At 35.9% G+C, this 25,379-nt stretch overlaps 1 protein-coding gene across 4 annotated transcripts in view; it reads right to left on the bottom strand.

Moving 5' to 3' along the window:
• UGGT1 (UDP-glucose glycoprotein glucosyltransferase 1) overlaps positions 1-25,379 on the bottom strand; it is a 161,551-nt gene that overhangs the window by 26,240 nt on the left and 109,932 nt on the right. For all 4 annotated transcript variants that reach the window (XM_054575077.1, XM_054575075.1, XM_054575074.1 and 1 more), the window contains 4 exons: positions 13,347-13,442; positions 8,477-8,579; positions 7,600-7,679; positions 6,459-6,648 (listed from right to left, as the gene is read on the bottom strand). In XM_054575077.1, coding sequence (XP_054431052.1) covers positions 6,459-6,648; positions 7,600-7,679; positions 8,477-8,579; positions 13,347-13,442 — 469 coding nt within the window. The remainder of the gene's footprint in view (positions 1-6,458; positions 6,649-7,599; positions 7,680-8,476; positions 8,580-13,346; positions 13,443-25,379) is intronic.

Here is a 25,379-nt window from a genome sequence, read left to right as displayed (position 1 = left end):
AAGAGTGAGAAAAAACCATAGCTGGTGTGCCTCAGTGGATTGAGCACCAGCCTGCGAACCAAAGGGTTGCTGGTTCGATTTCCATTGAAGGGCAAGCGCCTGAGTTGCAGGCTAGGTCCGCACAGGGGGTGCACGAGATGCAACCATACATTGATGTTTCTCTCTCTTTCTCAATTCTCTTCTCTAAAAAATAAGTAAAAATCTTTTTAAAAAAAGAGTGAGAAAGAAAGGAACACAGGTACAAAGAAAAAAAATGAATAAGTACCTATCAGTAGTAACTTTAAATGTAAATGGATTAAATGCTCCAATCAAGAGACAGAGGGTGGATGAATGAATAAGAAAACAGGACCCGCACATATACTGCTTGCAAGAAACCCAACTCAAGACAAAGGACCTATGCAGACTGAAAGTAAAAGGGATGGAAAAAAATATTCCAAGCAAGTGGACAAGAAAAAAACGTGGGGGTAGCAATACTTACATCAGACAAAATAGATTTCAAAATAAAAGCCATAAAAAGAGAAACAGAAGGACACTTTTTAATACTCAAAGGAAGAATCCAAAAGGAGACATAAACATTGTAAACCGATATGCACACAACATAGGACCACCCAAGTATATAAGGAAAATCTTGGAGACTTCAAGAAAGACACAGACAGCAACACACTGATGATAGGGGATTTTAACACCCCACTTTCAACAATGGGTAGATCTTCCAAACAAAATATCAACAAGGATATTGTTGAACTAAATGATGCATTAGATCAAATGGACTTAACTGACATATATATAGAACCTTTCATCCCAAAGAAGCAAAATACACATTCTTTTCAAATGCACATGGAACATTATCAAAGATAGACTACATGAAGAAACAGAAAACAAGCCTCAACAAATGCAGGAAAATTGAAATCAAAACAAGCATTTTCTTGGACCACATGGGCTTGAAACTGGAAACCAATCTCAAGGAAAAAACTCAAAAACACTCACATTCATGGAGACTAAATAGCATGCTATTAAACACTGAATGGGTCAATAATGAGATCAAAGAAGAAATCACAAAGTTTCTGGAAAAATATGAAAACAAACTCACAATTGTCCAAAACCTATGGGACAGAGCGAAGGGAGTCCTGAGGTGGAAGTTCACAGCAATAAAGGTCTACCCAAAAATGATAGAAATATTTCAAATAAACGACCTGACACTTCATCTTCAAGAACTGGAGAAACAACAACAAACAAAGCCCAGAGCAAGTAGAAGGAAGGAAATAATCAAAATCAGATCAGAAATGAATGGACCTGGAGACTAAAAGAACAATTCAAAGAATCAAAACTCCAGAAGCTGTTTCTTTGAAAAGATAAACAAAATCGACAAGCCTTTAAGCAGACTCAACAAAAAAAGAGAGAGGACCCAAATAACTAATATCAAAACAAAAGAGCAGAAATTACTGGTGATACCAGAGATACACAAAGGACTGTAAGAAATTACTATGAACAATTATATGCCAAGATATTGGAAAACCTCAATGAAATGGACAAATTTCTAGAAAAATATGACGTCCCAACCTTCATAACCTTGAATGAAGAAGAAGCAGAAAGCCTGAACACACATATAACAGCTGCTGATATTGAAACAGTAATCAAAAAACTCCCAGTACACAAGAGCCCTGGACTAGACGGTTTTACAGGAGAATTTTACAAACACTTAAGGAAGAGATAACCCCTGTCCTTCTCAGACTACTCCAAAAAATACAAGAGGAAAGACTCCCAAACTCATTTTATGAGGCCAGCATCATCCTAATCCCAAAACCAGATAAAGACACAACCAAGAAAGAAAACTACAGGCCAATACTGCTGATGAACATAGAGGTTAAAATCCTCAACAAAACATTGGCAAACCACATCCAGCAACACATTAAAAAGATGACCCACCATGATCAAGTGGAATTCATCCCAAGGATGCAAGGATGGTTCAATATTTGCAAATCAATAAATGTAATACATCCTATAATCAAAAGGAAAGACAAAATTCACATGATCATTTTACACACAGATGTAGAAAAAGCATTTGATAAGGTTCAGCACCCATTTATGGGAAAAACACTTGGCAAAATGGGAATAGTGGGATCATACCACAAGATAATAAAGGCCATACATGAAAACCTTCAGCGAACATCATACTCAACGGACAAACACTAAAGGCTTTCCCACTAAGATCAGGAACAAGACAAGGATGTCCACTTTCACTGCTTCTATTCAATATAGTAGTGGAAGTCCTAGCCACAGCCATCAGACAAGAAAAAGAAATAAAAGGCATCCAAATTGGAAAGGAGGAAGTAAAAATGTTATTGTTTGCAGATGGCATAATAGTGTACATAGAAAACCCTATACACTCCACCAAAAAACTACGCAACATAATAAGTGATTTCGGCAAGCAGCAGGATACAAAGTCATTATTCAAAAATCAAAGGAATTTTTGTACATGAACAATGAAATATCAGAATCAGAAATTGGGAAAGAAATCCCTTTTACTATAGAAAGAAGACAAATAAAGGACCTAGGAATAAACCTAACCAAAGAGGTAAAAGACCAATACTCAGAAAACTACACAAAACTGAAGAAAAAAATTAAGAAGACACAAATAAATGGAAGCACAGACTGTGTTCATGTATTGGAAGAATTGACATCATCAAAATGTCCATACTACCCAAACAATTTATAGATTCAACACAATCCCTATTAAAATACCAATGACATATTTCACAGACACAGAACAAACATTTCAAAAACATATATGTAACCATAAATGACCCAAAATAGCTGCAGCAATTTTGAGAAAGAAGGACAAAGTAGGAGGGATCACAAAACCTGATATCAAACTATATTTCAAGGCCAGAGTAATCAAAACAATCTGGTACTAGCATAAGAACACACATATAGATTAATGGAAGAGAATAGAGCGCTCAGAATTAATCCCAAGTCTATATAGTCAATTACTATTCAACAAAGAGGGTAGTTGTATAAAATGGAGTAAAAACAGTCTGTTCAACAAATGGTGTTGGGAGATCTGGACACCTACATGTAAAAAACTGAAACTGGACCACCAACTTATACCATACACAAAAATAAACTAGAGATGAATTAAATATAAGTCACGACACCATAAAAGTCCAAGAGGAGAATGTAGTCAGGAAACTCTCAGATATACCATGGAGCAGTATTTTCACGGATATGTCCCCTAGAACAGGGGACATAAAGGAGAGAATTAAAAAATTGGATGACATCAAATTAAAAAGATTCTGTACGGCTAAAGAAAATATCAGAAAGACAAAAAGGGCACAAACATATGGGAAAACATATTTGCCAATGATACCTCGGACAAGGGTGTGATCTCCAAAATATATAAAGAACTCACATGACTCCACTCAATGGAAGACAAACAATCCAATTAAAAATGGGCAAAGGACCTGAACAGACACTTTTTCAAGGAGGACATAGACAGGGCCCAGAGACATATGAAAGGATGCTCAGCATCACTAGCCATCAGAGAGATGCAAATTAAAACCACAATAAGATACCACTTCATACCGGTCAGAATGGCCACGGTAAGGAAATCTACAAATGAGTGTTGGTGAGGTTGTGGAGAAATGAGAACCCTATTACACTGTTGGTGGGAATGCAGACTGGTCCAGCCACTGTGGAAAACAGTTTGGAATTTCCTCAGAAAACTAAAAATGGAACTGCCTTTTGGCCTGGCAATTCCATTGCTGGAACTATATCTTAAGAATTCTGAAATACCAATTCAAAAGAACCTATTCACCCCAATGATCATAGCAGCACAACTTACAATAGCCAAGTACTGGATTCAACCTAAGTGCCCATCAGTAAATGAGTGGATCTAAAAACTATGGTACATTTACAAAATGGAATACTACGCAGCAGAAAGAAAGAAAGAGCTACTGCCCTTCGTGACAGCATGGATGGAACTGGAGAGCAATATGCTAAGTGAAATAAGTCAGAAGGTAAAGGACAAATACCATATAATCTCACCTATAAGTGGAACCTAATCAACAAAATAAACAAGCAAAGAAAATATCACCAGAGATAATGAAATAAAGAACAAACTAACAGTAACCAGAGGGGAAAGAGGATGGGAGTAAGAGGGGGAAAATGGGGAAGGGTCATCAGGGAACATGTATAAAGGACCCATAGAGAAAGCCAAACTGGGGTAGGATGGATGGTGAGAAGTCAGAGTGGGTGTTGGGGGAAGTAGTGTCAGGAAAATGGAGACAACTGTACTTGAACAAGTGTTAAAAAAAAAAAGGAAAAATTTTAAAAAAGAAAATGTAATGAATAACTGTGTGCCAACAAATTAGATAATTTTGGTGGATGAATAAATTATTAAGATACAAACAGCTCTGGAAACTGACAAAATAAAACAAAATCTTAATAGACTTATAACTAGAGATTGAATCAATAATTTTTATATTTGCTAGTTAGACAATAAAATTAAATAAAAGGTAGCTGCTTTGGAAAAAAGTAAAATTACCTCTATTGGCATATGACATGATCTTTTATAGCTTGTATATACGAAGAAATATGAAATGTTATTGAAAGAAATTAAAAACCAAATAAATGGAAAGACAGTCCATGTTCATGAATCAGAATACTATATTATTAAGACAGCAAATCTACAAATCTAGGGATCCCTATCAAAATCCCAGCAGTCTTTTCTGCAGATATTAACAAGCTGATGCAAAAATGCAAAGAACCCACAACATCAAAAATGACCTTCAAAAAAAAATTAGAAATTTCACACATACCCATTTCAAAATTCATTACAAAACCCTAAATGATGTGGCTCAGTTGGTTTGGTGTCATCCCAGAAAGCAAAAAAAGATTGTTGGTTTGATTCATTGTAAGGGAGCATGTCTGGATTGCAGGCTTGGTCTCCAATTGTGGAGCATGTATGAGAGGCAATGAATTAATGTTTCTTTTTCACACTGATGTTTCTCTCCCTGTCTTTTTCCCTCCCTTGCCCTCTCTCTAAAAATAAATAAATAAAACTAAAGAAACTCATTAAAAAGCTACAGTAAATAAGAGTATGGTACTGGTTTAATGAAAGACACACAGAACAATGGAACAGAACTGACAGTCCAGAATTAAACCTTCACGCTTAGGAGTAACTGATTGTCAACAAAGGTGCCAAGACCATTTAACGGGGAAAGAGTAGTCTTTTCAACAAACGGTGCTGGGACAACTGGTTATCCACTCAAAGAATAAAACTGACACCCTTACACCAGACACAAAAATTAACTAAAAAATGAAGACCTAGATATAAAAGTTTAAAACTTTGAAAGTCTTAGAAGAAAAGATCAAATCTTTAGGATCAAATCTTTGTGACCTGGGATTAAACAATGATTTCTTAGGTAGAACACCAAAAGCACATGCAACAGAAGAAAAAAAGAAAAGAAAGAGGTAAATTAGACTTCATCAAGTTTGAAACATTTGTGCTTTAAAAGACATTATCCAGAAAGCGAAAAGACAACCAACGAAATGAACAAAACTTATATGCCAATAATATATTTGATAAGGTACTCCTATCCAGACTATAATAAAGAACTCTTACAACAAAGAGACAAGCAAATAGTAAAAAAATTTGAATAGGCATTTCTCCAAAGATGGTACACAGATGGCCAATAAACACATAAAAAAGTCCTTAACATCACTGTCATTGGGTCAGGAATGGAAAACGGTCAGTCACTTTTGAAAACAGCTCAGCAATCCCTCAAGAGGCCAAACATAGAATTATCATGTGATTTAACAATGCCACTCCTAACCCAAGAGAAATAAAAGCATATTTACAAAAACTTGTACATGGATGTTCATTGCAGCATTAATCAGAAAAAAGTAAAAACACCAAAATGTCTATCAATGAATGGATAAATGATGTAGTATATCCATACTATGGAATATTTATCTGCAATAAAAAGGAATTAATTATGAACGCATGCTACAACAAGGCTGAATCTTGAAAATAATTTAAGGGAAAGAAGGCAGTCATAAAAATATATGATATGTAGATGAAATGTCAGAACAGACAAATCCATAGACACAGAAAGTAGATTAGTGGTGGCCTGGAGGAATGGGGAGTGATTGCAAATGGGTGTCGCATTTCTTTACGGGGTGACGGAAACACTCTAAAATTACATAGTGAAGATGGTTGCACAACTTTGTGAATTTATTAAAACTACTGAACTGTACATTTACAAGGGTGATTTTTATGGCACATGAATTATATCTCAATAATGCTATTATTTTTTAAAATAAAATCATGCCTGAATATTGATGTCTCAAAGGTTTGCCTAGACTGTGATCCAGTCTATTTAGTCAGAGACTATGACCACTACATCTAAAGCAAGTTCTACACATGATTAGATACTTGGAAGCAATGATATTCTTACCTCTTCTAAATAAATATTATCCAGATCATATGGTGTTCTGACAGACTCTACCATCCAACTCTCAGGTGTGTTTAAATTCAGGGTGAACAGAGGAGACTGAGGCATATCCAAAAATTTGGCTATTGGACCCTTTGCAAAGCTATTGTCTGAAGTGAAAGAAATCTCTGGTTCTAAAACATAACGGTAAAAGCTGAAATTAAAAAGAAAAAAATGTTAGGTTTTTGGGTTTTTAAAAAAAAAAAAAGAAAGAAACAACACAACCATGGTACTTGAGATTACAGGCCTCCCTACCGGTAATCTACTGGCTTCTAACTAACTAGATTTGGAAGGATTTCCTTCCATACTGGGAAAGGGTTTCTAAAACCATCTCTTGACTTAACTAAACCTCCTGTGGTTGTTGCAAATGCAAGAGAAGAGAGCCAGAGGGATACAACTGAGAGGAAGGTCACCCTTCCAGTATTTTTGTGGGTGGGTGATTGGGTTCTCAGATGAGGCCTGAAAACACGATATGTAAGAGTTTAAACATTTTTCCTGTACAAGGACAATGGTGGAAGCTGGGAATTCTTTTGTCCCTTTCAAACACTGTTTAAATTCACTGAGAATCTAACTCACTGAATATAGCACACTGGTAAATTAGTAACTTCCTATAGCTCCAACATGCACTGTGCTATCACTATTAACTTCTTTTTATATCTTTTTTCATAAATGACCATTTCAAAGCTCCAAGAGTAAGCCTACCTTCCTTTTCAAGATACATGCTAATGGGCCTCAGCAAGTTTCCTCTGACATACATATTCCAACTTGAAATAACTGCTGTTCTTTTGAGATAAAAAAGTACATACAAGTCTTTCCTCATCACAGTACATTTCAACTAATGTGGTAATTTTAATAGTTACATTGATCCACATGTTCTAGAATTAGGGAAATACATAATTCTGACCAAAAATAAAGTACAAGTGCAAGGAGCTTGGGTTAATGCTACCTAAACACTTCCATGCCCACAGTAAGCTCTCAGAAATTAGTGCAGAAATTAGCAAAATTAAACATTCAGTAAATTATCTTTCCAAATATGATGACCCATCTATAAACCCAGGCTTCAGACTGTTTTCCAACTGTTGATTTCTTACACAGCTTATATTACCTTTTCAAAGGCATGTCAGAAAGTTTAGATTGGCAGTTCATAAATACTCTTAAATTCATGTTGATCAGTTGAGTTAATACCTAAAAGAGCAAACCAGATGACAAAACATAAATTTATCACTTGATACTAACTTGAGAGAACATTTCTTAATACATCAAGAAAAGATACACACTCTAGTGCACAATCTAAATCACATACACATCACTTGGCCAAAACATGGCAAGTAGGCCATTGCAGATCACTGCTCCTCACACATGTGGTGAAGCAGCAAATACACAATGGGGAGCTGTCTACACAAGGAAAAGTTTAAAGATTCATTGTGCAGCTTACATACTGTGGTATGAAAACAAACACACATATAAATATCCACAAAAATGGTTAGTTAATATACTTCACTAAAACTTTTCTCTTTAAAAAAAAAATACAATGCAAAACCAAAAGTTGAAGCAACTGTGCTTTAGGCAACTTTGTTTTAGCTCTTTTAAATTTCTCAAAATTATAATATCTTATACATATCTAAAAAGACATGCTATCTATAAGAGGAAAATGATGAAGCAGAATTTTTTTTTACCTTTTTACCTCTTCACCATTATAAATTAAAATATGGCATAAATCAACTTAATTCAAAAGCATTCTGCTCTAAATAAGGATAATTTTTTTTCATTACATGAGCAAACCAAGCAAACCTGCACCAGCTAAGGTTATAAAGCTGTTTTCAGAGTCATTACCAATCTTTATGAAGACATTAGCTCTCCCAAGATGCCTTACAGAGTTTTCCAGTGCCCTCTGAAGATAACTAAGAGAACATTTGCAAATCACAGGGCATGTGATCACTTCAGATAAAGATGATGTATAGTGTCTCTGTGTTGGTCCCTACCAAGAGCAATGGGGCAAGTCTCTGTGATTCTCTGGTGACAGGGTCAATGACAGCCACAACATCAAAGTACGTCTCTCCTTCTTTCGGTCTCAGTTTAATTGCACTACACAGAACAAAAGATAAAATATTAATCTGGAGGAAAACAAGAAACAAAGTTAATTTGTTTTTTGCCACAGTGGCAGAGAGTGCAGTCCAATAAAACCTACCAGCCCACTTAGAATTTCAAAATAAACTTGAGCTCTAGAATGATAAGGCTACATGGTGTTCAACTATGCGATTACGTTTATCTCACAGTTCATAAAACCCTCTGACGACTCAGGTTCACTGAAAATGGACTGAAAGATGTGTTAAGAGAGGAAAACGAGCTTCACACTGTACTTAGCCAAAAACTGCTAAAAGCTTGTGATGTTTGACATTTACAGATGATGCCAATTCTTATTTCTTGGCAAAAAAGGTATGAGGAGAGAAAAAAATAAAATCACGTTTTACATATAAAAGGAATTTGAGAAAACTACAGAATACTTGCAAAAGAGAGAAAAGGAAAATAAATAATCATAAAATCTCACCATCCCAGCACAATTACTTTGTGACATATCCTATGTAGTCCTTCTTACATCCTTGTATAAAGACCAGCTGTACCTACAAAGTATTCAATTTCTTTCCTACCCCTACAAATTTATCATAAATATTTTTCCATGTTGTTACACACTGAATATCCCAAATAAGAAGTAATCATCTATTTACCAAGTAAATTTGCCATAGCTTACTTAAGCTATTCCTTATTGCCGGACATGTGTATGACTTTCAATCTCTAAAATAAGTTGGTACATCAGCTGTTTTCATACTTGGAAGAGTTAATGAAGTCATAGACATGAGATTACTGAGTTATAGAATACAAATATTTTTGTGTCTAATATGTACTGTCAGCCATGTATCCTGAAGAACAAATTTATAAGGTCAAAAAATGAACTTCATATCTTGTCAACATTAAGTTATACATTTTTTTATCTGTTCTTAATATGTGAAGAACAACAGCAGTTAGATGTCTGTATGCACTTGTGGGATTTCTGGGGAGAAATGTATTTTCCCAAGTATAGTAACACACTTTAAAGGATCTAAATACATATCTAATTTTCTAAAAACATTATAGCTTAAATCAATGTTTACCTTTGTTCACTCTGAACAATATTTTAATGCAGTTTCAATGCTAACCCCTACTTTTCTGCAAGAACAAAATAGAACATAACTGATAAAAACTGGGTAACTGTAATTTAAATGATGATGAGGTGCTCTGGGAATAACCAGTAGAGTAGCTTTGTGACAACACTACAGCAGACACTTTCACTCTGATATTTACTGCAATACAACAAAATGATTTTATTCTAACACAGTCATTTTCAAAGTGTGGATCCAAACCAGTGGCATCAGATTCACCTGGGAATTTGTAGAAACAAACTGCTAGGTCCCAACCCAGCTTGGCTGAATCAGAAACTCTGGGGTAGATTCGGCCATCTCCATTTTAAAAAATTCACTATGTAAAAATATGAGAACCAATACCCTCAGATAATTTTGACTTCTTTGTGACTCAGAATTCTAGAAGGAAAAGCACATAGTAGAATAGCATGGTACAAAGTCTCACAAAGGAAACAAGAAGTAGAGTCTCAAGGGGTCCTCTAAGCCAGGCCTGCCCAGGCCAACTCCTGGAACCCTGGAACTTTGGAGCAGAGTTCTGTTGGACATGTTCATGCTCTGAGGCAGTATTCTAGGTGATCCCCAACTGGCATACCCAGAAACTGACCATGGAGGTTTCTGAATCCCCTCCAATCTCTATGGAAAAAAAGAAGACAGGATAAAACCCAAGAATACTGGTGTGGAAATGGAGGATAATATACAGTAACATTATCGTGTTTAAATATACTCACTGTGTTGGTCAGAAAAAAGAACCATAATAAGGCCAAAAGTAACAGGGAATGGAACAATATTTGGGGCTCATACACATTTTTGTGAGGTGAGTAGAGCAAATGTCAAAGAATACAGTGCTTCACCAATTTTAATGTAGAGAGGAATAACCTAGGGGGGACCTCGTTACAATGGAGATGCTAATTCAGGAAGTCTGAGTTGGGGACAGAGACTGCATTTCCACAATTTCCCAAATGATACCCTGCGGCTGTTTCAGAGACAACACTCTTAGGGCAAGGGTATGCATGTCAATAATTCAGACCTGAAAAAGTAGGTAATTTCTGATATAAATCAAGCAAACACTCATTTAACCTAACACAATGCCAATAAAAAGAGTTTCTCTAATTATAATTTGTATCATAATAGATTTTGTAACTAGGACATTTTCCTTATATAAGACTAATGGAGAAAGGGGTGTGCTAGAAAGGGAAGAGTTCTTCTTGCTCAAGATTCACTATCTTGGCCATGAGAGGCAAACAAGATGTCTGGTCAATTAGGAAATATGTTTGCTGTGGCAGTAACTAGATAATCAGTTATTTCCTGAAAGTATACAAAGTGACGAGAAGATGGGTGCTAATGGGGAAAAAAACAGATTATTAACAAGGAGCAATGGAAGTTTTCACTCATTGGTAACATAAGAAATTAGGAGACATGGCCAATGAGAAAGAAGAGGGTGTCCATTCTAGCTTGGAACTGTCAGACAGTCTATTCAAATCTGATCTCCACAAGGACTGGTGTGAGAAAGGACTAAACTGAAGTTCAATCTACCCCAGACTAATGAAATCAGAATCACATAGGGGCAGGATGCAGGCTTCTATATCTAAAGCTTCCCTGGTGATTCTAAGGTGCAATTAAAATGTATACATGCTCAGTAAGACAAGGGCTACATACATTAACCCTGGGGTTCTTCCTGAAGACAAGTTAATTTTAAGTCTAATCATAAGGAAACGACCCAGAAGGTGAAACATTCTACAAGATAATTGGTCTGGACTCTTAAAAAAGACAGACAGACAGAAAGAAAGGAAAGCAAGTAACTGTTCCTGATTAAAGAAGACTGACCAAAATAACAAATCAGCTGTAAAAGGTCATTATTAGGTCAATAGAGAAATCTGAATATTAACCGTGTATTATTTAATATTACTATGTTACAATTAAATTGCTGAAGTATGCTAATAAGTACTGTGGAGAAACTCCTAGTACTTAGGAAATATATGCAGAAGAATTTAGGCATGATGTTTAAATATGTCTGCAATGTAGTTTCAAAAAGTTCTGAAAATATGTGAGTACATGTATGTTTGTAGGCAAACATACATATATACTTTATATGTACTACACATACACACAGATGACAGATAAATGTGACATTTGTTAACAATTGGTGAATCTAGGTTAAACATATTTAGGTGTTCACTGTAACAGTCTTCAAATGTTCTCTAGATTTGAAACTTTTCAAAATAAAAATCAGGAAATAAAAGGCAAGGACTTCTTAGTAATGCTAAATTTTTTATTTTATTGAAAAAAAAAAAGTTTTCAATTAAAGGTGAGTGAGACAAGTGTTCTGACAACCTCTATTTATTCTTGAGTATCAGAAAATTACAGCTGACCCACTTCATTAAATGCTTTCTGTTTTCTAAAAATGTGCATTCAAAACTATTTCAGATATATTCAAAACCATTTCAGATGTATTTAGAAAGTAATGTCAATTTTTACACAACTGAGTTATGAGTTTAAATATATATATATGAAAACCACATGCCAGACAAATTTTCCATTCATATAATAATTTATAAACACATTTCATATGAAAAAAAATGATATGAGGCAAAGGCAGCCTGAAGACTTTACTATTCAGGATGACCTGGAGGCAGCTGCTCCCGGCACACTACCTTGGTGCCACCCAGACACTGTGCACTGACCCCCAGCTGCTATCTGTGCATAAACTCACAGAGAAACACACGTGAGTAACAACAGAAAATGGTACTCTAACAGTGGGAATCAGCAATTTTACACAGGAAACTTTGGGGAGTATTGTTTACTATAGTTTGCCTGCAATTGGAACAAAATTGAACAAACATGATGTTAGATGCTTTGCAAAGTGTGAAAGCTGCTCATGAAACCTATTCTCCTGTCAGGAGAAGTAACTAAAATTAATTTAGTTCTCGCAGAAAAACCCAGGTTCTGTCAAAAAATCTTGTTACGAAGATGATTGGCTGATCAAGATGACACTGAATAACCTGTCAGAACTAGAGGAACTAATGAGTGAAGAAACATGAGAAATACATAAAATCTATTAAGGAGTGAAAAATGGAAGCCCCCTAAATAAGGTAGTATGAAACAACTTAATCTAGCATAAACTGTCAAATCAGTGGTGAATAGAAGTAAAATAGCAACTCTTAGTAATAACAATGGAAAAAGAAACTACTTACATCAGTGTTAGGAATATACCCCTTAACTTTCTAATGATTGTAACTAAACACATGATGCATCTTTTTCTTAACATCCTATGGTTTCTAAGCTAGGCTACGATTATAACATTCAGGACTCTGAAATTATCTGTGGCAAAATCTAGTTATAAATATTATGTAACTCAAGGATAACATTGTTCTCTTAAGCCTTATATAACACTGTAACTTGCTTAGCTCCATCTCTGGATTTGGGTCAAAATATTTAATGATCTTTCCATCGGAAATAACTGGCAGTGGAGAAAAGTTTTTGTTAGTTGTGCAGTGTCAGATGATGAACAAAACTATGCTAATTTTATAATATGCTGAATTTGCTGGTGTTATTTTTATACAGGAAAGCAAGAGCCTTGCAGGAAAATAAGAAACAGTTTAATAATAAAATATTCAATTTCTTCATTAAAAAAAGTTTAATATTCAAGAATACATAAAACTCAACATTATTTCTATACCTGTGTCTATCTTCAAAAAACTGGTACTCAACTCTTGCATCTCCTTTTGGTTGAGCTGACAGAAGAGCATCCACCTTCATTACCAAGTCACTTGCCCTGAAAGACATAGTGAGAATTCAGCATTTCTTCAACCTGACAGTTTTTCCAATTATTGGTAAACATAATATAATCAGCCAAAGTACTAGATGCTAACAAGATGCTTTAAAGAAAGTACGAACTTTGTACCAACAGACATGAGAAAAGTACTGATTTTGAAAATGACTAGTTTTATAAGTTTGGGGAAGGTGCTGATTTTTCCATATGTGAAATGTGGATGATGCCCACTTTGCATAGGTCTTAAAGTGCACTGCCTAAACATAAAGCATCTAGCTCAGGGTCTGCCCCAGAGCAGTCAATCAGTCAGTGTTATTTACTTTTTCTCTCACCTCTTATTAATAACTTTATTGCTTTTTATGATTGTTAGAGTAAAAATTCATTGCAAAACATTCAGAGAAAAAAATATAAGGAGAAATCTGAGACACAAACAATACCATTATCAAGAAATAAGCACTATTTGGTTCATAATTTGTATATTTTTTAAAAAGTATGAGGTCTGTCCAGAAGGTATCCAGCCATGTAATAGAAACAGAGACATTCATTGAAGAAGATACAAGATACAAGAAACAAGGCATCATTACATAGGACAATGATGCCTCAGTCCTCTTCAAAGTAGGCACACTGGGACCTCACACAGTTCTCCCAATTGCCATCAACTGCCCCACCGTATTTTCCTGAATCTCATCGATGCTCTGAAATCTCTTCCCTTTCAAAGGCGATTTAAGTTTTGGGGAAAGCCAGAAGTCACAGGGCACCAAATCTGGGCTGTAGGGTGGCTAAGTCACCTGGGTGATTTGATGTTTTGCCAAAAAACTCTGCACGAGATGTGATACATGAGCGGCTGCATTGTTGTGATGAAGCTGCCAATCACTAGTTGCCCATAGCTATGGTCTTCTGAATCATCTGAATAGTTTTCCTCAGAGGAATGTTTAAGCTCAATGAAAAATCTGATGCAGATTCGTTACTCTACTCGCTCAATCATTAATGTGACGATCACACAGTACACATGCTCACTCAACATCTAATGCCTCCATGAACTAGTACAGAGAAGTCATGATTGTTCATGCATGTGCATTCCAGTCCACTCTCTTGGTTGCTAAGTTACAATGATGTCGTATGAACCATTCTCGTTATATTAAAAATGGCTGGGCATTTTCTGGAAATACCTCTCTCTCTCTCTCACACGTACATGTACACACATATGTGTATTCGCATGTATACACACGTATGTATATGTACACGCATATATATGTATTCATACACACACACAAAAGTGGGATTATATTATCTGGTAACCAGTTTATTCATTTAACAATATATTATAAACATCCTTTTGGTAAACATATGTAGGAGACTGTCAATATTAACAATGACTACATAATATTATATTTAAGGGTACATCATAATCTATTAAACCAATCAGCTATTGAACATCTCAGTTGTTTCAGTTGTTTCCTATTTCACTACTACAATCAACACTTTGGTAAACGACCAAGGAAAGCATTCCTGCTTTCCCCACCCATCCTAAAGTTGATTTCTAACCAAGAAGATCTTGAATTAAATCATGAGAGTTTAAATAATGTTTTAATCTGCTGAGCCAAGGACTAAATTCTAAGAATTCTAAGAGCACTTGAACTAGAATCAAGCCTATACCTTTTCTATTGAACCAAACAACTACAACAAATTATCTCCTCTATTTGGTACTCTCAAGACTAACTATAAATACATATAATACAGGCCACCTATTTCCTGGGATGTGTTAACACAGTCACAAAAATGTCAAGGGACACTTGGTTCTGTGACCTGGGCTAAGCAGACCAACAAGAAATTTCATAAAGGCTCACAGCTTGGCCTCCCTTAGATATCTCCAAGCACAACACAAGTAGCAGCCACCTATAAATCACTTTCTGGTTATGCCAGGCAACCCTGGGCAGGGTACAAGTGACAGCTCATCTCAGTCTGCACCTCCAGGTAGGTCCCAGAGCCAGAGCATTAGGTGGTCAGTTTCAGACAATGCAAGATCACACCCAAATACTACCACAGCAACACACTCAAGGGTTGAACTCATTGGGCATTAGAGGCCCGTGAAGTGAGTACTGCTCTACAGGATCAGCTCCTGCACAACAGCTTCTCCACTGTGACTGGAACCAGTCCTTAAAGCAAATCAACACAGGGATAAATCCCTCCCATTTACAAGTCAACAGCAATCAAGGTTCAATTTTAACAAGAGGGTCTACACAGCTCTGACCTGGGGTACACCTAGAGCACCCAATGCAGGTGACTACAAAGGCTCCACCACTGGGTCCCACAGGGTACCAACTACCTAAGGCCACTCTAGCAAGACCAGGAGATGTAGCTGCTCTACTTAATATATCATAAAACACAGGGAAACATCCAAATGAGGAGACAAAGAAACATGTCCAAATGGACATAACAGAACAATGTTCAAGTAAAAAAGGCTAAAAAAAAAAAAGACATTAAAAAAAAAAGGAGACACGTAATCTACCATATACGGAGTTCAAAACACAGGTTATGAGGATGCTCAGTGATCTCAGTGAGGTCAACAAAAATATAGAAAATGTAAAAATGAAGGTAGAAATCATAAAAAAGATCCAGTCAGAAACGAAGACTACAATAACTGAAATGAAGAACACATTACAGGGAATCAAAAGAAGAACAGATAAAGCAGAGGAGCAAATCAGCAATTTGGAAGATAAGGAAGTAGAAAACACCCAATTAAAACAGGAAAAGAAACCCAAAAGAGTGAGGATAGTTTAAGGAGCTTCTGAGACAACATCAAAGTGTGAAACATCCACATCATGAGGGTAACAGAAGTAAAAGAAAGCAAGCAGGGAAATGAAAACCCGTTTGAAGAAATAATGACTGAAAATGTCTCTAATCTGGTGAAGGAAAAAGACACACACGCCAGGAAACACAGAGTCCTACACAAGATGGACCCAAATAAGGCCATACCAAAACAGATCATAATAAAAATGAAGGTAAAAGACAGAGAATCTTAAAAGCAGCAAGAGAAAAGCAGTTAGTTACATCCAAGGGAACTACCATGAGACTATCAGCTGATTACTTAACAAACTTCGCAGGCCAGAAAGGACTGGCACAAATTAATAAAAGTGATGAAAAGCAGGGACCTAAAACCAACATTACTCTGACCAGAAAGGCTATCATTTAAAACTAAAGGAAAGATCAAGAACTTCCCAGAGAAGAAAAAGATAAAGGAGTTCACAATCACCAAACTACTATTATAAGAAACATTAAAATGACTTAAGAAGGAGGAAAAAAAGATAAATGTAAATACCATAATGCAAAGAACTGCATATCTATCAATAATTGCTTTAATGTAAATGGAATAAATTCTCCAATCAAAAAGATAGAAGGTGGCTGAATGGATTAAAAAACACGACCCATATATATACTGTCCATAAGAGACCCACTTCAGATCAAAAGACACAGAGAGAGTGAAAGTAAAGGAATAATAAAATATATTTCAATTAAATGGGAAAAAAAAGCTGGGCAGCAATGCATATAATCAGATAAAATAGACTTTATCACAATAAGAGACAAGGAAGGACATTACATAATGATAAAGGAACCAATCCAATGAGAGGATGTAATACTTATACACATTTATGCACCCAATACAGGAGCACCTAATATGTGAAGCAAATCTTGATGAATATAAAGAGAGAGATTTACAGTAACATTATCCAAGTAAGGAATTTATACACCAGTGACATCAGTGGACAGATCTTCTAGAAAGGAAATCAAAGAGAAAATAGCAGACTATTTATATGACATATGAGCCTAAATGGACTTAATCAATACTTTTAAAGCATTTCACCCCAGTAGAATACACATTCTTTTCAAGAGCACATTAAAAGGTAGATTTTCTAGGATAGGCAACATATTAGGCCTCCAAAAAGTATCAGGAACTTCAAGAACACTGAAAACGTATCAAACATCTTCTTCAACCACAATGGTATAAAACTAGAAATCAAAAAACAAACAAACCTATTGAGGTTAAGTAGCACGTTACTAAAAAGTAAACGGGTTAACTGTAAGTCAAGGAGAAAAACAAAAACGACACAAGAGAAAAATCAAAATGAAAACACAACAATTCAAAAACTATGGGACACAGCAAAAGCACCCCTAAGAGGGCAGTTCATAGCAATACAGCCCAATTACAAAAACCAACAGACTACAAATAAACAATCTAAACTTGCACCTAAAAGAACTAGAAAAAGAATAAAAAACAAAGCCCAAAGTGAATAAAGGAAGGAACATAATAAAGATCACAGTGGAAATAAAATGAAGTCTGGAGACCCAACAACACAAAAGATAAATGAAACAAAAAGGAGGTTCTTTAAAGAGATAAACAGAGAGGAGAATCAAGATGGTGGAGGAGTGAATGGAAGTCACACTGACCTCCTTCCAGGACCAACCTGAAATTACGACTAAATTGTGGAAAAATCATCTGGAACAAACAACTGAACAATAGCGAGAGAGGAGCCTTATAACCTCGCACAGCAGAAGAATCAGCTTTAGCATAACCTAACTGGGAAGGAGTGTGGTAGAGACTTGAGAAGGCAGGCAGGGTGTGGCCATGGGTGGCAGCACCAGACAGATATTGAAACAGCCCGTTGGTTCCCACTGAGAAGAGTAGGGTAAACCATAAGTGGGGATTTCCAGGCTATAGCACCAGAGCCCAAAAGTACACAGATAACAGCCAGCTGCAAAAACCAGCAGGGTTGATCTGTGTCAGAGACAGGTGGCTGGAGATGCAAAGAGCTGTTTAAAGGGCCAATGCATACATTTTTATTTGCAGCCACATACCCTGGGCTTAGGCAAAGGCAGGGGCAGACTGGGAGTGGGCTAGAGATGCCAGAGAAGAGACTGGGGAAGCAGGCTTTGCAGAGAGAACTGAGAGAGTAGCTGGCAGGATCCCAGTGCTGACTCATACCCCATACAGCAGCAGCCATCTTGCCCAGCCAGACTACATCCCTGAGCTGCAACAGTGTGAGAGGACCCAAGAGCCCAACCCCCAGGAGGGCCTGGGTCCCGCCTTGTGGTGTCTCTAAGCAGGTCTCCTGACTGCAGAGGGGCAGCCACAGATAGTAGATCCCTGGCTAAAGGGGGTACAGACTGGGATAGAGATGCCTGAGGGGACACAGGGAAAGGAGGCTTTGGGGAGAACGGAAAGAGTAGCCAGTGGGATCCCGGGGCTGTCTCCTCCCGCATACAGCAGCAACCATCAGGCTCAGGCAGGCCACTCCCCTGAGCAGCAGCTGCATGAGGGGATCAATAACCCTGCCCCCAGGAGGGACTCTGCCCCACCCTGTGGTGTCTCTAAGCCTGCCTGCTGAGTGCAGAGTGACTAGATGAACAACGGAAAGAAACAGCCACAGACAGTAGATACCTGGAAGTCTCGAGCAGATGAGGTCAACATCTGACATCACCTGAGGCAGATCCATAAAGAAAAAAAAAAACAAACAAACAGAAGTCTCCTACCATAGAAGTTCACACCACAAAGTCAGGAGATCAAGACAGATCATTTCAAGGAGAAGCAAAAGAGAAAAGTCTCGAAAATAATGGGAAGACAAAGAAACACTCCCCAGTAAAAGGGAAAGGAGGAATCCTCACGAAGAGAAATAAATGAAGCAGAGGCAAGTAAACTATCAGATATTGAGTTCAAAATAATGGTTCTAAGGAAGCTCAATGAGCTCAGTGAGCTCAGAGAGAATTACAAAAACCTGCAGGGAAACTATAAGGAACTTACTGCAAACTACATCAGCATGAAAAAGAATATAGAAACTATCAATAAGAGACAAGAAGAAATGAAGAATGTAATCGCTGAACTGAAGAACACCGTAAGGAATCAAAAGCAGGCTGGATGAAGCCAAGGACTGAATCGGCGAGCTGGAGGACAAGGTAGAAAAAAGCTCCCAGAAAGAGCAAGAAATTGAAGAGACTTAAAAAGAATGAAGAGGCACTGAGGGAAATGCAGGACAACCTGAAACATAATAATATCCATATAAGAGGGATACCAGAAGGAGAAGAAGAGGAGCAAGGTATAGAGAACCTGTTTGAAAAAGTAATGATGGAAAACTTCCATAATTGGAGGAGAGAAAAAGCCAAACAAGTCCAGGAAGCACAGAGGGTCCCATTCAAGAGGAACCCAAAGAAGCCCACTCCAAGACACGTCATCATTAAAATGGCAAATATCAAAGACAAACAGAGAATCCTAAAGGAAGCAGGGAGAAAGAGGTAGTAACATAGAAGGGAGCCCCGGTATGGCTACAGCTAGCAGCTGACTTCTCAACAGAAACAAGTCAGAATGGAATGGCAAGAAACATTCCAAGTAATGTAAGGCAGAGGCCTGCAACCAAGACTGCTCTACCCAGCAAGGCTCTCCATTAAAATGGAAGACAAAATAAGGGGTTTCCCTTTCAAAAGAAGGCTAAAAGAGTACACCTCCACCGTTGCAAAATATGCTAAAGGGACTGCTTTAGGAAGATGAAGAAAAAGAGTCTGAATACCCAGTGCCTTTCACAGTCACCAATACTTGATATTAGCAATATTTTTAATATTATTAATCTGATTGTGACAATGATGTGTTTTTTGCTACTTTATTATTTGTTGAAATTAAACCTATTTTTGTATATTTTTTGCCTATTTCTATTATTTTTTAAAAGCTTTATATGACTTTTTGGTACTCTTTATCCATTTTTTGATTAAATGTTTGTAGCATTTTTGCCCTAAAAAAAACCCACAGAAACTATTAACCCTTTTTTAGATGTGTTGCAAATACTTTCCTATTCTATTCCTTGTTCTTTAACTTTTTTATATGTATATTACTATACAGTCATAAATGTTTAATATAGTCATATTGTCAATATTTTACTTGTAGCTTCTGGTTTTGAAGACTTTACTTCAGTGTGAGAAAAATATTATTTTGTATTTTCTCCTAAAACTCCTTAGATTTTACATATTGATTTTTAACTCATGTGTATATTTTTTGTACAATGTGTGAAATGGGGCTCTATATTTGTTTTATGTCAAGTAATAGTGGTCCATGCACTTTATTTGTTGAATAAGCCTTATTTTCCCCATTGATCTGAAATATCAATTTAATCATATATTACATTTTTAGACAGATATATACATTTGTTTCTATAATGCTCATTTTATTTCACTGATCTATTTGATTATTTCTGAGCTGATGTCATGTTTTAATTGCTGAGACTTTATAATGGATTTAAATTTTTTAATATTTTATAATGGACCTTGACATTTAAAAAAGAGATAAATAAAATCAATCTGCATTTAAAAAAAGGAAAGAAGGAACTCCTACCTTTTGTGACATCATGGATGGAACTAGAGAATATTATGCTAACTGAAATAAGCCAGTTGGTGAAAGATAAATACCATATGATCTCACCTCTAAGTGGAATCTATTCAACAAAATAAACTAATGAACAAAATAAACCACAGGCAAGGAAACATGGAGCAGACTGAAAGTGACCAGAGGGGATGAGGAAGAAGGACAATGGTGGAAAGAAGAAGGGACTAAACAAAGAACATGTATGAATGACCCATGGACATGGACAACAGAGTGGGAATTGACTGTGGGAGATGGGGGGTGGGGGTGGGATGGGCACAGGAGGGCAAAGAGGGAAAAACTGAGACAACTGTAATAGAATAAACATGATTTAAAAATAAAATTTTTAAAAAAGGAAAAAAAGAGATAACATTGGTAAACTTTTAACCAGACTCATCAAGATTAACAGAAACAAATCAAATCAATCAAATCAGAAATAAAAAAGAAGTTATAACTGACACCATAGAACTACAAAAACTTGTAAGAAAATATCATGAATTACATGGCAACAAATTGGACACTCTGGAAAAATGGGTAATTTCCTAGAAACATACATTTTCCAAGACTGAATCATAAGAGATAATCTATAGAAATTGAGTACTACCAACAAAATCAAATAAGCACTCAAAAAAAAAAAAAAAAAAAAACTCCCAAGAAACAGGAGTCCTGGATTGGATGGAAGGCTTCCAAGCTTGTTTATGAGGCCAGAGGAAGACACTACAGAAAAGAAAATTATAAACTATTATCCCTGATGAACACAGATGTAAAAATGCTAAAAAAAATTAGTAAACCAAATTCGGCAATACATTAAAAAGGTCATATACCATGATCAAATGGGATTTAGTCCCTAGGATGCAAGGTTGATTCAAATCAGTTAACCTGATATACCATATAAAAATGATAAAAATAGTTGATCATAATAAGAAATGCTAAAAAGGCACTTAACAAAATCCAGAACTCATTTATGATAGAAACTCCCAGCCTAACTCCCATATGATTTCTCAGCTGAAACACTTCAGGCCAGAAGGGACTGGCATTAAATATTCAAAGTGATGAAATGCAAGAATCTACAACCAAGGCTACATTACTCCCAGCAAAGCTATCACATAAAATTGAGAAAAGAAATAAAGAGCTTCCCAGAAAAAGCTGAAAGAGTTTGTTACCACAGTAACATAACACATGTTAAAAGACTTGCTTTAAGAAGAAAGGAAACTTAGGAAAATAGTTGAAAATTCAAAATGGCAATAAATATCATCTATCAATAATCACTTTAAATATAAATATTTTAAATGCTCCAATCAAAAGACATAGGGTAGCTAAATGGGTAAGAAAACAAGGCCCATATATATGTAGCCTTCAAGATGCCCAACTCAAAAGATAGACACAGACTAAATATAAAGGAAGGGGGATAACAGGGGAAAGAAAGGGAAGAATTGTTAAGGAACATGTATAAAGGACCCATGGACAAAGCCAAAGGGGGTAGGATTGAGGGTGGGAACTGGGGGTGGTGGGGCTGGGGAGAGTCGGCGGGGGCAGGGGTGGAATGGCGACAACTGTAGTTGAACAACAATAAGAGGAATGGAAAAAGATATTTCATGCATATGGAAAGGAAGAAAAGCAGGGGTAGTAATACTTGTATCTAGTATGAAAGACTTTAAAATCAACAGTATAGTAAGAGACAAAAATGGACATTACATAAAGGGACAATCAACAAGAGGATATAACCCTAGTAAACATTTATGCACCCAACATAGAAGCCTAAATAAGTAAATAAGTAAAGCAAATCCTGATGAACATAAAAGGAGAGATTGAGAGAAATACAGTCATACCAGGTGATTTGAACACCCCACTGACTTCAATGGATAGATCTTTCAGACAGAAATCAACAAGGAAACAACAGCTTTAAATGGCACACTAGATCAAATGGATTTAGTTTATATCTTCAGAGTATTTCACCCCAAAGCAGCAATATATACATACTTTTTCAAGGGCAGACGGAATGTTTTCAATGACAGACCACGTTAGGACACAAAAAAAGTCTCAAATTTAAGATTGAAATAAAATCAAGCATCTTTGACCATAATACTGAAACTAGAAATCAATCGCAAGAAGAAAAGTGCAAAATATACAAAGACATCGAAGCTAAGTAATATGTTATGAAAAATGAATTGTGCTAACCATGAGATCAAGGGAATAAAAAATCAAAAGATACATTGAAACAAATGAAAATGAGGACACAACAAATCAAAATCTGTGGGACACTGGGAAAGCAGTCCTAAGACAGAAATTCATAGCATTACAGTCCTAGCTCAAGAAACATGAAAAAGCTCAAATAAACAATCTAACTTTACACTTAAAGGGACTTGAAAAAGAACAAGCAGAGCCCAACATGAGTAGAAGAAATAATAAAGATCAGAGCAGATATAAATGAAAGAGTCTAAAAAAAATTACAAATGATCCATGAATCTAAGAGCTGGTTCTTTGAAAAGACTGACCAGCTTTAACCGGACTCATCAAGAAAAATAGAGGACCCAAATAAATAAAATCAGAAATGAAAGATAAGTAACACCTGACACCAAGAAATACAAAGATTTTATTACGAACAACTATACATTAACAAATGTGACAATTTGGATGAAATGAATAAATGCCTAGAAATATACAATAACCCAAAACTAAATCAGGAAGAATCAGAGAATCTGAGTAGACAGATTACATGAAATTGAAGCAGTAGTCAAAAACTCCCAACATAATAAAGCCCTGGAGCAGATGGTTTCACAGATTATTTTACCAGTTACTCAAATCCTCATACTATTCCAAACAATTCAAGAGGAACAAAGACTCCCAAGCTCATTTTATGAGGCCTGCATTATACTAATTCCAAAACCAAATAAAGAGGCTACTACCCACCCCGCAAAATATTATAGGCCAATTATCACTGATAAACATAGATGCTATAATCATCGACAAAATATTAGTAAAATGAATACAGCAATATATCAAAAAGATCATACATCATGGTAAGTGGAATTTATTCCAGAGATTCAAGGTTGGTACAACATTCACGAATCAATAAACATGATACACCACATAAACAAAATGAAGGATAGAAACGACATGATCATATGAATAGATGCAGAAAAAAAGCATTATAAAATCCAGCACCAATTTTTGATAACAACTCTCAGCCAATGGGCATAGAGGGAACATACCTAAACATAATAAAAGCCATATATGACAAACCCATTGCCAGAATCATACACCATGGGCAAAAACTACAAGCATTCTTAAGATGAGAACAACACAGGGATGTCTGCTTTCACCTCTCTTATTCAACATAGTACTGAAGGGCTAGACACAGCAATCAGACAAGGAGAAGAAATAAAAGACATCCAAATGGCAAAGAAGTAAAACTGTCATTATTCACAGATGACATGATACTGTACATAGAGAATCCTAAAGATTCCACCAGAAAACTACTAGAGCTAAAAAGTGAATTTAGTAAAGTAGCAGGATACAAAATTAATTGCATTTTTATAAGCCAATAATGACAGATCAGAAAGGAAAATTAAGAACACACTCCCACTCACAATTTAAAAAGAAAAAACCTAGGAGTAAATTTAACCAAGAGTGTAAAAGACTCGTACTCAAAAAATTATATGACACTGAAGAAAGAAATTGAGATACAAATAACTGGAAGCATATCCTGTGTTCATGAATATAAAGATAATATCATTAAAAAGTCGATACTACCCCAAATAATCCACAGATTTAATGCAATTCCTATCAAAATATGAATGGCATACTTCACAGAACTAGAACAAATATTCCAAAAATTTATATGGAACCACAAAAGACCACAAATATTAACAGTGATCTTGTGAAAGAAGAATAAAGTTGTAAGAATCATGTTACCCAATATCAAACTATACTACAAGGTCACAGCAATCAAAACAGCATGGTATTGGCATAAAAATAGACATATAGATCAATGGAACAAAATAGAGACCCCAGAAATTAACCCACACCTTTATAATCAATTAATTTTTGACAGAGGAGGCAAAAACATACAATGGGCTAACAAGAGTTTCTTCAATAAATTGTGTTGGTAAAATTGGACAGATATGTGCAGAATAACGAAACTAGACCAACCTTCTTATGCCACACACAAGAATAAAGTCAAAATGGATTAAAGACTCAAATCCTTAAAAATTCTAGAAGGAAACATAGGCAGTAAAATCTCAGACATTGCTTATAGCAATATTTTTTCTGATATAACTCCTCATGCAAGGGAAACAAAAGAAATAATAAGCAACTGGGACTACATCAAACTAAAAAGTTTTTGCACAGCAAAGGAAATCATCAACAAAATAAAAAGAAAACCCACTGAAGGGGACAATATATTCACCAATACATGGATAAGGGGTTCATAACCAAAATTTATAAAGAGCTTATAAAACTCCATACCAAAAAATCCAATTAAAAAATGGGTAAAGGACCTGAATAGACACTTCTCCAAACAGGACATACAGATGGTCAAG

Source organism: Pteronotus mesoamericanus, unplaced genomic scaffold (assembly GCF_021234165.1).
Source record: "Pteronotus mesoamericanus isolate MK-2021 breed Mesoamerican mustached bat unplaced genomic scaffold, CSHL_Meso_final contig_27, whole genome shotgun sequence".
NCBI lineage: Eukaryota > Metazoa > Chordata > Mammalia > Chiroptera > Mormoopidae > Pteronotus > Pteronotus mesoamericanus.
This window is presented reverse-complemented; position numbering and strand designations above follow the sequence as displayed.